The 14,130-nt window shown below is 38.2% G+C and overlaps 1 protein-coding gene across 3 annotated transcripts in view; it reads right to left on the bottom strand.

Moving 5' to 3' along the window:
• The window catches only part of LOC143024660 (uncharacterized), a 34,915-nt gene extending 30,675 nt beyond the window's left edge, over positions 1 to 4,240 (bottom strand). For all 3 annotated transcript variants that reach the window (XM_076183626.1, XM_076183627.1, XM_076183628.1), the window contains exons 1-3: positions 4,097 to 4,240; positions 1,106 to 1,191; positions 641 to 727 (exon numbers count right to left, since the gene is read on the bottom strand). In XM_076183626.1, the coding sequence (XP_076039741.1) occupies positions 641 to 727; positions 1,106 to 1,180 (162 nt within the window). In that variant the 5' untranslated portion in view covers positions 1,181 to 1,191; positions 4,097 to 4,240. The remainder of the gene's footprint in view (positions 1 to 640; positions 728 to 1,105; positions 1,192 to 4,096) is intronic.
• Between the last annotated feature and the right edge of the window lie 9,890 nt (positions 4,241 to 14,130).

Raw genomic sequence — 14,130 nt, 5'->3', positions numbered from 1 at the left:
TCTTCTTGTCTGCTCTATATATTTCTTAAGTGGATGGGAGTAGAGGGTTGACATGTAATGAAACAGTGGGGGTTAACCAGCTTTAGCTGTTAGGCCCTCCTGTCAAGGTGCTGTGTCTTGCTGCAATGCCTCTGACCCAATCAGTGGGGCAGGAGACCGAGATGACCCTTCATCTATGAGGAGCTAAGATGGGAGGAGAATGATCAGTTGTCAGCCCTACTGATGTGAAAAGGTGGAGGAAATGCAGTCAAATGGCCCAGTCTGGAGACCATGAGTCTACACCTCCTGTGGGGGATGAAGGTGGTGACAAGTGTTGATGATGGGCATCAGGAAGATAATTCTTTCTCATATCTATTTCAATGGACCATCACATGCAAAGGACCATCACTGGTGCAAAGAGAATGAGAAGAGGTGGGAGATCTGGCCAAAAATATGGCAAAGGTAAAGCAAAGAACTGACATGGATGGAAAAGAAATTTGGTCAAAACAGGAAAGCATTAGAACTCATTGATGCTTGAAATTAGTCAGCTTCATTATAAGGCAGTGGTCAAGTCAAATCACACACTTGCTTTGTACATATTAAAACTCATTTATACTGTCAATAAATTTCATATTAGCAACAAAATACAAGAACAACTTACTACAAGCCAAGTAGCTTTAAACCTCTCTTCTATTTCCTTAGCTTGTTCCCGATAATGTTGCATCTGACGTCTCTCATCATCATTCAACTGAAAGGTAGAACACAATTAAGGAAAATGGGAAATGATTACTCTAGGTGGCTAAATATATCCATACATAGAACTTATTTTTCTTTACTGACTTATTGTGGTAACTATTTTGTAATCATTCTAAGATGGATGACCAAATATATACATACATCCATCCTCCATAATTCACTCATGTATGTATGAGTGAATTATGGAGGATGGCGACAAATGAGAATGGTAGAGTATTTTATTTCTATGTTTCGGCTTGGTAGCATACATATGCAATTTCAAATAAACTAATTATGATTTATTCCTATGTTTATACTGAGTCCCCTACATTCTGAGTCTCTTTAACATAATCATCAGTAAAGATGTTTCTTTTCTGTATGAACTACTTACCACAGGAGGGAGAATAACACATCCACGAATCTTGATAAGGGACATTGTGATACTGCACCTGTCCCCTATACACATCTATACAGAAACTGGAAAAAGCAAATTAGCAGACAATTATCATCTATCTCAAAAAGATCTTCACCATACATATTGCATATTAGTGTCAAATGTGGGACTAACATCAGGTCCCTGCAAGACAAATGTCTGAGCCAACCATCTCCTTGCTGACCTTCTTCAAAACCTGTCAATATCCTGCACAAGCTTTATGCTCTCAATAATTTAGGGAGTCTCATGATACCCCTATGGACCACAGTCATGCAGCATTCTCATATGAATGAAGACCACTCACTCAATTCCTATTCTTTCTGACACTCTCCTTTACCAAACCCATGGCTCCACCTTTTTTCCTTCCTCTTTCTTTCCTTACTGTCTTGTGGCGGAAAACAAAAATAATGCAAATGAGTCTCCACTATGTTAATCCACAATACAGAAATTCATGGACTGTACATTGCTGATGCTACTGTTCAGATAGCAGAAAACAGCCGAGTTTTAATCAAACAATCATTGCACTGGGTTTGACCAACTGGACAACCACAGCCCCAAAGCAGCTGGCAACAGTTCTCAGGCCTTACCATAGATCTCTCTAGTAAGAAACCACAGACCAGGAGTGGACGGCCTTTTTTTTTTTTTTAAATCTCTTAAATACGAGTCAAATTCTCACACGCAGCATTGGATGCCTGATGTACAATGATTCAATGATGCATCACAATATTTACATTATAAAATATAAATTTACTGCGAATTTACTCATTCTCTTTAACTCTGAGTACAGGTAAACGTCGACTTACGATGGCCGCGACTTACGATTGTTCGACTTTACGATGACGACGACGACGACGACGATATGATAATTTAACCCCTTCCATACGGTGCCGCACACGTAGGCGTCATGAGGAGCAAGTGGATTTACGACGCTGCCATATCGGCGTCTTGATTATATTTATTGTAGTCGCCCCTGTGTTTTTACATTCTCTCAAATGTGCCCTAAATCCCATTCTCTGTGGTTTTCAAAATTCGCGGGTGAAAGAGAGAACGATCGATATAAGCGGTGACTATATTTTATGATGCGAGTATTATTACGTCACGTCGTACGGCTGGCATTGGCTGCTGCCCGCGAGATTTAAGTTCCGTACTGAAAATACATATTATAGTGTTTGAATATGGTAAAAAGGATAAAAATAATTAAATAAACTACTGTACATGTTTAATAGGCTATATTCAGTATCTCTGGTGGTTAATATACAGGTAGGCTAGGTACAGTGACCACGGAACAGAGTGGGGATCGACTTACGATGAGATCGTCTTACGATGGCTCTATCGAAACCTAATGCCATCGTAAGTCGACGTTTACCTGTAATAATAAACATATAAAATGCTATCAAGCCAGTTCACAGGTCACTCAGCTACAATTACAAAATAAAAATAATCGTATATCCACTTGTGCCTCGTGACACCTACATAGGCATCATCGTACCAAAGTGGTTAAGCATGGGTGCCTAAATCAGCCAAATCTTTGATACAAAATTTTCTAACGTGCCAATGAAGTAATGGCCTACATGTCAGCATAGGCCCCCTCCCTTCACCTCCTAAGGCCCCAGTCTCCTGCCCAGCACAGCATTCAGTTACCAATGGTCATACAAAAGAAGTTGGAGACTCAATAGTTATTTGATTTAAGGTGAGATCTGGGTTTCATGTGCCAGGAAAAAGTTGTTAGCGTGCCAAGTTTTGCATGCATGCTGATGATTGCCTACCCCTGCCTTAGATTAATGTCTGCATCCCACCAGTGTAAGACTAATTCTATGTCGCTGGTTGAAAGTTGGAGGGGAGCAGTCGCAGGCTGTCAGTTCTGTGTCTAAAGGTTGAGGAAACACTAAGTTGACAAAGAGATATCTTGGCCCCAGTCTGAAGAGTGAGTGTCAGCCCCTCTAAAGAGAAGTAAGTGCACAGGGTTTGAAGATGGGCAGCGAGGAGGTAAATCCAATATCCTTCTCATAGGCCCAGACCACTTCATTAAGTACCGTATGTCACTAAATCCAGGGAATGTCAATGATGTCATCCAACTTGTCAGTACATCATGAATTAATTTGCAAAAAATATGGGGTTTGTGAATTATGATGGCGATGAGAGTACTGTCATCAATATGTAAACAATATTACCAGGTATTCAATATATATCAAAAATAGAATGAAATTTTTTCTAATACTTGTTCACCTATAATCATAATAAGCTTTTCTAAGGAAATTTTACTTTTAAAACTTTAAAACCTTTTTATTGCATCTTGAGTATTTGTCCCTCCACATACATGGCCTCTTACACTGGACCCCTATTTGTAGCTTAAACTTCCCATAAATATATAGAGCTATCAACAATTACATGCTTCAATAGAAGATCCATTTATAGCACAATTTGATTAATTGATAGTGCACATCAGCTGAGAGCCCATTACACCGTAAGCATAAACTTGATGTTGTAAATAACTAATAACTTAGGCATTTAAACAATGAAATTAGGATTATGACCTACAAAAAATGAAGAAATTGTGTGAGGCCTATCAGGGAAGGTTACTTAGATCCTTGCTGAGGAGGGGAAAATGAATGCCAAAGTTGAAGAGTGACTGAATTATATTTATCGACCGGATGATCTTTTGTTGATGGGCAGAAAATGAATTCCAACGCCGAATATTGACCGAGTTATATTTATAGACCGAATTTCCAAACACTAAATACAAATGCATTTCACCACAACAAAAAACTAACATAAACACCTTTCCGTGTAAAATGTATTAGAATTTTGACTACAAAATGACCTGGGAAGAAAAAAAATGCAAAACATGACATTTCATCCTCAGATGACAACTCCCTTTTCTACTACCAAATCATCAAACAGTACTGCGAGAGAAAACACATTGTAAAACGGTATAGCATGTTTACTCACTTTCTGGGTCAGGTGTATGTAAGTAAACCGTCATACAAAACCATGGTTCCTTCATCTTAGTTAGAAAATAAGACCTGCTAAGCCTCAACTGATCTCTACAGAAACATTGTCAACAACAAACAGATGAATATGTGCGAGCGCAATTATACCGTTTTCTTTGAAGCCTTTTGATAGCCATAAACATTGTGTTCGAATGCACCGATATGATTCTATACATTTATTCACTTAGTCTTGTATCTAAATAGACAAAATTTTATTTTGAAGAATGGGTTTTTTTACTATCTAGTAGTTTATATAACAAATATGTTTATTTTGATTGAAAATATTTTTCATACAAGAATCACTGGTTTCGAATGCATGTTGCCACAAAGGTGAGTGTCTGCACTTGCCCACAGCTTCACTGTATGAAATTCTCTGGTCAAGGGAGTACATGTTAAGTGAATATGCGTATGTGTGCCATAAAGAGTGAAGTGAGTGATGAAAATGCGATCAATTTACTTAAAATAAAAGATATATGATTATATCGTTATACAGAGTGTTAATAGATATAGTAAATATTGCAAGTGTAGACGAGTTCATGAAGTTCTCGACCGAGTGTCCTGCCAACAAGTAACTCCTGGATTGCATTCACACCTCTCATAATATATTACCATCATCATACACTGCGACAGTTCTACAGAAGATCAAGGTAATGCCAAGTGTGTTAATTGGAAATATTGTCATGTCGTTGTTCGTGTGTGAAGTGATTTTTGTGTATTACGTACCATATAGGTACTGGCCTTGACCACTTAAACTTTGCCAATCTTTTTGAGCAGTCGTGTTTGTGTATGTAGTAGAAGTTTTCAGTGTATTTATATTTGTATTGTTGTAGAAACATGGCATCTGATATGTTGCAGTGAAAGGTTTTTACTTGAAGTAGTCTTGAGTACTGATTCTTGCTAGTTGACATCGGGGTGCCTCAACTTGTGTTGATTCTGTTATGTAGGGAGTTGCCATGGTGGTCAGTTGAGTAAATACCTATTATACGAACAATCTTATGTCCTTTTAATTTGTTTAGATAAGTGTTGGAAAGGGAATGGCCAAGGTCTAGGGTAATGTTGGCTTCCTTAAGTTTGCATCTTATGGAAAATGTTGCTGTTATAACAGTATTGCATTTGTTATAATTTACTACTATTCCTCAAAAACCTATGATTAGGAGGGTAAAGTAGATGCTTTTAGCACTCTTTATGTTATTTCCTTGATTTTATTTAGTGGACCTGGTGGTTGTCAATGTTTATTAATTTGTTCAAAATAAAGATACATTCCACATATTATTTTGACTAATGTATGTATATGAGGTGATTTGAGTCAACATAAGGATTGAAACTATAGTAGAGGGGTTTAGGTTCTCTCAAACTGCAACCAGGGTGCCTTATACCAATGATAAACATCTTTCAACTTAAGACATGACACCATTGTGAAGGGGTGATTTCATGTGAGAACCTTTACACAATGATGTGTCAGCATTGGTAGAAGGTTGTTAGTAACTCTGGAAGTATACCTAGGTCTGTTTTTATGTCATATTTGTTTGACCACTTACAATAGTACCTTAAACTTATGGTGTATGCCTAAGATGGGAATGATTGGTTCTTGGACTAGAAGGGGAAAAGAGTAAACCAACTTCCCATGTTCCATATAATCTACAGTTGAAAAGTACTACACACATATAATACTGCTTTATGACTTCAGTCAGTCCACAGTACCTCAACATGGTGAGGGTGTTCACAGGTTTTGAAGACAGGTAGTAGGGAGATGCTTTACTCTGATGTCTGTCTTGTAGGACCACCATTTGCAGGTGTGTAGCATTGGTTCCTATAATATAGGCAACAGACAGTCATCAAGAATTAACCTATTCACTGCCTTGTGTTGTAGAAATCTTGTTAGATGTCAAAGTGTATTAGACCAAAATCATCTTTGTACAAAATTGGCAGTTGCTGATAAATCTATCAGAATAAACACCATGTGAGGACGTCATCTTTATTAGTGCAACATACAGTGTTCTTGTTAAAGCACACATGAAATGTTGTACCAGTAAAGGGTGTGTCCATACATGGTCTTTTTGATAAACCACCCTTTGTGAGCATTTTGCCTGCAGATGTTTGGGCCAGCGTTCTCACCCTTTCCCAGTGTTCAATCCCCCCTCTCCTCCTCCTGCTCCACCTCCACCTCTTCCTTCCCCCCTACTTCTTTTCTCTCCCCATTCCCTCCTTTCCCCTTATTTAATCTCAAGCATATGTATCTCAACTTGTACTTGAAAAAGCTGTATTAAGCGAAATGTCATACAAATATAGGCTTCGTCCTCATATGGTGTTTAACTCGTCAGTCTTGTCGGCAACTGCTACTTTCATGAAAATCTTTATTAGTGAAACATACAGTGTTCTTGATCAAGCTAAAACATGTGAAATGTTGTACCAGTAAAGGGTGTGTCCATACATGGTCTTTTTGATAAAATAGTCTTTACCTTGTAAGTTAAGGTAGTTTGTTCGTGTCACTGACACTCACTTTTTACATCTAAGGTATATCTACCTTCATCACAAAGTAGGGTGACTTTGGATGGCTATATTCACTCTTCACAGCAGAAATGTTAAGAGCCCATAACAGTCAATATATAATGGAGATCAGAAGATAAAACCAATACTCAAACTGATAGATCAGTATTGTCAAAGTTCTTCATTTGATAATGAATATAAGTGTCTCTTAACATTGACTAACTTGTAGAAGCTAGAAGATAAAAGGGTACCAATTATCAGAAGTAGAATGTTGAAATAATGTGTACCATCCTAGAAAGAAGACAAATGATATGGTTTAACATCACAAACTCACCCCTACCTGAAGGCTAGGACAGTGCCCCTCACAGAGGGCTTTGTAGTGTAGAATTTAATGAACCATGCCCTTGGTTCAGCTTCACCGGTATTCAATTAAAGAAGACAAATAACACAATAATTAAAAGTATTTGGAACAGAAGGGAATAAAAAGTTGGTACATGTACTTGTTATGTTGTTTATCTAGCTGCGTAATTAAGGGTAATAGGAAATGAACACAACTTTTGCCCCTAGTTTCACTGGTTGGAAACCTACAGCCATACAGTAACTAGCAGCACCCCATGAGCCCTATAGATTACCCTGTCACTTAGAGAAGAAACACTTATCTCTTGTTTGTGTTATATTTACCTAATTATAGTGTACAGGGAGTTATCATAACTCATTTTAAATTCATGTATGGTTCCAGATTATGCTCTGTTATCCTCAAGGCTATTGTAGGAGTTTATGTACCTGCTTGGAGAACTACTTGATCACATTGGTCAATCATCTATTCACCAATTATCATACCTAGTGCAATATCAGATGTAATGCAGGTCTTTTTCTATATTCAGTGTCACTGAATAGTAAGAGGGGAGCAGCTACAGATTGTCACGTCTTCTTATGCAAAAAAGTGGAAGTAGACTAGTCAGAGTTGATAGAGATCTTAAACCTGATCTGGAGATTGCATGTCAGCTCCTCAGGTAGCATGGCCGGATATTGGTGTTAGATATTGAAGATGAGTAGCAGGGGGATGATTCTTTCCATGGGTGTCTGTGAGAGGGAATAGGTAGCTGCTCATATAGTAACATTTCCCTGTAATAACACACTTTTCAGCTTGCTGAAGGGGATAAGGCTAGTTTTGTTTATTTTTTCACACTGCAATGTCAATTTTTCTAGATTTTGCACTGGCTCAGAGAATTTTACTCAGCATAGGATAGGACCTCATGTTAAGGGAACTAAGACTTTCTCAATTCATCCCTTTCCTGTGACTTTTTTCTATTGCATAGAAGTTTTATTCAGTTTAGGGCAGGGCTTTGTGCTGAACTTCCTCACAAAATTGGTGTAATTTTCAGGTTTTATTATGACAACTGCAGATGAAGCATTAAGGACAACTAGTAACAAAACACCATGACACAAGTAACAATGCAACTTCTTCAACCATTTTCAAATCAGTTACAAGCCAACAACTCAGAGAACAGATGTAGAACAAAGAGAATACACAAAATAATGCAAGATACAAATGCTATCCTGCCCTTCACAACTGAGATGTAGAGAAATCCAACCAGACACTTAAAATTTTGCGTACAGAGGTTATAGACATGATACCAAACAAACACCTAAAACAGCAGAGGCAGTATAGCATTCATGGGTGTCTTTGGGTACTGGGATCACTGTCAACAGTCAGGAAAATAGCACATACATTTCCCATCTGAAAAGCAATCAAAACACCAGAATCAACATTGTCATACAGACCTGTCTCACTCCTTACTACCATATCAAAATAATGGGAAGATTGCTTCAGGAAAGAATCATGGCTCAATCACCAATTTGCTGTACCCCTTACTGTGTCCATTAAAAACCAAATTTGATTCCCAGCTTTACAGATAGATTATACAGTGAGAGACTAGAGGCATTGATTGTGCCATCATTGAAAGAGAGTTGATGTAATTGCTATAATCAGGTCAGTGAATGGGGTGGGTAAAACTAACAGAGAAGCTCTTAGTTTGTAAAATCATGGGAGCAAATTGAGAAAAATAGCCCACAAGTCAGAAAGATATCAAGAAATACAGTTTATATCACAGATGTATCATCATCAGATAACCTGGAGGATAAGATGATACTGTTCAAGCTGGAGATTTGATATGGAGATTTGTGATGGCAAGATCAGCTGATGAGGAACATCGTGGTAAACAGATGATTTAGATTAGAAGTATCACTACTTTGTACTCATTGTAGCTACCAAACTAATGCTGGTTATAGCATTCTAGCTTTCATGCACAGACCTGCATTAAATGGCAAGTTCTTCAAGTATTAAAATTAATCAGGATTTGGCTGAGTTGCATTTGTTCCTGTGTGTTATTTAGAGCCATTTCCTGACTTTTTTATGTTTTGTGTAAGAGAAAATAATTTGATCTTTCCAATTTGTATGTTAAAGGTCAGGGGTTCAGGTTAAATTGGAGAAATGTTGAAAAGTTGGCAGTGTCAGATTTTTTATATTGCAGCTCTACCAAAAGCATAAATGAATATAAAGTTAGTTGAAATAGGAGCTAAGATGAGCGGGTGGATGTGGGTACATGCCTTTTGACTTGGCTACTTCCCATATAAAGGGGGAAAAGCCCATGGTATATAGATAGATAAATTATATTGAGAGAAAGAGATGGGACCCCATGAATGTAGCTCCTGTTTTATACAGTATATCACAGTTGTAGTAGGAGTTTGGTGAGTAGGAGTCAGGACCCCACAAACATTGCTCCTTTCCTGTATACTGCAGTTGAGTAAAAACACATCCAGATCACTAAACAAACACTTCATAACAGACTGCTAAATTTTATACACCATCAGGGAGTCCTAGAAATATATTTAGCATGGAAATCACTCTTAAGCTAAGCAAGAGTAGCAATGGTATCAGGTTCACCTGCTTTCAGGTCATCACTCAGCACTGAAACAGAATCAGCCTGACATCAAACATTTGATGCCCAATGTGCAGCCACCACACAGAAGGCTAGTTTCATGGGGGCTGGAGGTTTCCTGCAAGGGAGAACTGGAGCAGTAGATTGATTGACCAGGCCAACATGGAGTTAAAGAAGACAACTCTACTAGCACAGTAGATATTAAACATATCTAGGAGAGGCACCACTAGACAGAACAATAATGGTGGCAGTAGGTGTGAACAAGGCTTTTGATATAGTCCCTTGAAAACTGTCAAGAAAGATCCTAGAAACAGGAATGCACCACAGCTAATTCAGTATAATCTTGCAGGAGACCTGTAGCCCTCAGGAAACCAGGCATAGCCGCTTGTCCAGCCCATAAACCACTTGGTGAAGAAATTTTGTGTTGTTGCCTGCAAGGGGCAAATGTAGGGCAGCGTAGTATAATATGGTCTGTATTTTCTGTGTGATAGTTGCATCTGGGACAACTGAGGTTACTGCCTTTTTTTTTTTTTTTTTTTTTTTTTTTTTTCAGTGTAATTTTTACTTGGTTGTGGTTTTACTTTTGAGTTGATCAGTCATTTGCCCCAGGTGTTTCTTGCAGAACAACAGCTACCATATTGGCCCACAAGTCACTCGGGGAAGAAATATTATGTTGCTGTCTGGGTATGCCTTAGGTGGGGCAGTGTAATATGAGGTGTTCTCATGTGTGATGGTTGTAACAGGGTTCATTTGTTTCTGCAGCCAGGCCTTTTCAATACTGGATGCAAGTGTGGATCTTGCTTCTTGGGATGGCTTTGTCTGTGGGGCTAATGTCTGGAGGGGTTTGTTGAAAGAGGGAATTGGGTGGTTGGTATTTGGAGTCCCTGTTTTGTGATCCAAATGTGAATGTGTTTTTGTATGGATGTGTTGTGGGATGTAGGTAGAAGGTTGTTGTAGATGTTTGAGTAGTATGATTTTTCAGTTGGTTGTACTTCTGTGATGTAGGAAGATAGGTGGGTAGGGTTGAAGGCTCTTGCACCTCATGTGGTGTATGGGTAAGGTTTTGGTTATGGTCCTCATCTACATTGATGATTTAGAGAAGAGAATAGACATCTATATAATGATGTTTAAGGATGATGCCAGAAACCAAATAGACTGCCTGAGAACTCAGCATCTTACAGACAAACTTCTCTCACCTGTTTACCATATCAAAACTGTCAAATCAATGTGTTTCAGAGAACATTCCACCAACACACTATCCACAAACATTGGCCAACAAACATAAGATGATTTCAACAAGAAGCCACCTTTTGCAACCCTAAATGGTCTTTCCACAGAGACAGACAAAGGAGTCCATGTAGGTACTGGCAAACCAGCTCTGCTATTTATCAGAAATTCAGATCCTCTTGTTTTTCCATTAATATACAAGGTTTTCTGATTCATCCAAATAGGTTGGACCTAAGCATTGGTCTGCCTGAGATTCTGCAAAAAGTATTTCATGTCTTGACTGGGTGGTAACACTAGAGGTTGGTGGACTGTGCTCTTTAAAGGACCTGTAACAATTTTGTGCCATTGGTTACAGTCAGTGATACATTGACTAGGACTAGATGTAGAATCAGGCTTCCTGTATCCAAAACATATGGTAGATACTGTCTGTTACCAGAAATTTAGGTGTCGGGACTGCTGTTGGCCTCTGAAGCTGATCCTTCTGTGACAATTCAGAATAGGTGATTCGGTTGGAACAAGATAAGTTAAAAATTTAGTAATTTTCATATCAGTACCTGCATGTAATGGTCTTGCTAGACTGACAGTGAAGCTGTCCATTTTCAAAACCCAGTAACCCATTCACCTCCATCAGGAGGTGTGGCCTGAGGGGCTAGTACTTACTGTGGCCTCCGGACTGGTCCAGAGGTCTCTCAACATCAGCTGTATTTCTTACACTTTCATACATGAAGAAGTGACAACTGCCAGCTTCTTCCTACAACTTTCATCTATTGACATAGAAGGTCATACAGTGATACAATACAATCTTAGGGTTCTTCCCAAAGAGATCTGCGAGAGGTTCCTAGGAGTGTTGCCAGCCATTGTAGGGTTTTGTATTTTCCACTACATGAAACTCAAGGCAGTGATTGATTTATTGTGTGCAGCAAATACAACATACACAGGGCTCAAATACAGATATGTGACATGAGATTCTCAAATACAGACAGTTTTGTGCATTTGTACAGATACAAATAGAAATACAAATGGAATTTGAAATCATCCTTGCTTAACTATGATAGCTTAGCTCAATGATCAATTAATCGTTACCTCAAGTTTCGCAAAGTGGAAAACTTATAGCCCCACAATGGCTGCCATCTCTGAGAGGAAGCTAGACTGTCATCTGTGTGGTAAAATGATACCCCTTTGTTAGAAATAATTTACTGTTATATATGTGTGTGTGTGTGTGTGTATATATATATATATTTTATATATATATATATTTTATATATATATATATATTATATATATATTTGTGTATATATATATATATATATTTATATTTTTTTTTTTTTTTTTTTTTTTTTTTTTTGCAATATAAGCAAGATGTAAGTGTTGAATCCATGTTGGCTTGGTGATGATTCTATATAAGTTTTGCTTCTTCCTCAGTCATTCCTTCTGTTAGTTTTGATATGGGGAAAGGTGTGAGATAGGTCTGTATGGTTTGTTTGATATTAAGATTTGGATTAGGTATGTTCTTCCAAATTATTGGTATTCTGTTGTAAATCCTGTGTGCTGGTGGCACAGTCAGAAACATGCGGTTCTTGCATCTTCCTGTGTTTGGGTTCAAGCCCCAGGCTTCTTCATGATTCCCAACAGTGGTTATTACTTGCTGACACAGTCCAAAACACATAAAGCAAAGACAATGGTTTCAGCCATGGTTATGCATCTCATGGCATATGCTTTTCTCTTTTTCTCATTCCAAGTCTGGGAGTAGTTGAAAATATTGTTGTGAGTGCCAGTTGCCTCTGGTCATTATGTTTTAGGTAGGAGTTTGATACCTTGTCCAAAAGTCTTGAGTTTACGGATGGTTTTCTCTGAGTCTTTACTTTTAATATGTGGGATGGGTTTTGTTTCTTGCTTTAGTTTTTCCCCTTTACAAGGGAGGTAGCCAAAGTCAAAGGCATAAATCCGCTCCCACCCATTTCATCCCCTCATACTCCCACTACCATTCACCACCCCTCTCCCTCTTTTCTTGGCTCCTCCTGGATGATGGATCATTCCTGCATCTTGCCCACTGCCCTGGGTCAGAAGCAGTGTACCAAGATAAAGCACATCCAAAGCAAGGCTGCTTCATTTAATTGGTGACAGCCCCCCTCTCTATCCCCTCATGCAGAAAAAGATAAGAAGAGTTTATGTATTGCTTTAATATTTTCATATCAAGTAATGCAAACTGGAACTCAGTCTTGCAGTAACATACAGACTCAGCCTGTCATCCAGCACATGGCCCCACTCATTCCAGCAGGACAGTAACTGACCAAAAAACAGTGAACATACCTATTCCACATAATTGAATCCTTTTTAGTATGATTTTTGTTTAAAAGTTCTTTCAAAACTCATCAACATGTTTACGTCCATTTGGAGGTGCAGACCTGAAATGTTCTTCATATAGGGGGCAACTAGTTGTTGTTTCCCCCTTCCTTGTCATACACATCATCATTTCCCTTGTCCTCTTTACTCATACAGCACAGACATCATGAGGTGGCTGGGAGTCATTGCTTGTTGTCATGGGGGGGGGTGAGGTTAAATTTCCTCTCTTTCTTTGTGTACAGTCCCCTTTCAATGGCTGCATTGTGAATCCTTTTTCATGGCATGCTATGGAAATAAGTTTTATCATCAGATAATTTCCATCATCTCCTTTCGGCAGACAATACATTTCCACTATTTTTTTTTTTTTTTTTTTTTTTTCCCTCCCCCATTCATTCAGTTCTACTCTTTGCAACCACTTGGGCATCTATGGTAGCATTCTTGTATCAGCATGTGCCAATACTCATGCTGATAGAAGGATTTGAAACTTGTTTGTTCTCATCAACATCTAGCTTATTGTATGGATTGAGTGTTGTGTCTTTTATCCTGCTTGAGTGTTTACCTAATTGTAGTGTAAAGGAAAGGAGCCGTGCTCATTCAGTTCTGTCTCCTGCTCTCCAAATAATCATACCTAGCCTCAAATTCATGTACAACAACTAATTTTATATTCTTGATTTCCAATAATCAGTTTTAGATTTGAATTCATGTACTGTTCAAGTTTGGGTCATATCTCCTTTAAGTTATTCTAAGTATTTATGAATCTATAAGGAAAACTGTATTTCTTTACTTTATACAGGAAAGAAGCAGTGTTCATTGGCTCCTGTCTCCTACTATCAGATTTATTATACCTAGACTCAAATTCATGATCAGTTCCAATTTGATCTATATCCTTGATTTCCAGTAATCATATTTAGATTTCAATTCGTGTATTGTTCAAGCTTGAGCTATATCAACTTTAAGCTATTCCAAGTATTTATGCATCTAAATGGAAAACTAT

The sequence above is a fragment of the Oratosquilla oratoria genome, chromosome 4 (assembly GCF_046742065.1).
Source record: "Oratosquilla oratoria isolate Oo_2021 chromosome 4, ASM4674206v1, whole genome shotgun sequence".
Lineage (NCBI taxonomy): Eukaryota > Metazoa > Arthropoda > Malacostraca > Stomatopoda > Squillidae > Oratosquilla > Oratosquilla oratoria.
The sequence above is the reverse complement of the archived record's forward strand: the minus strand, read 5'-3'. Positions and strand labels throughout refer to the sequence as shown.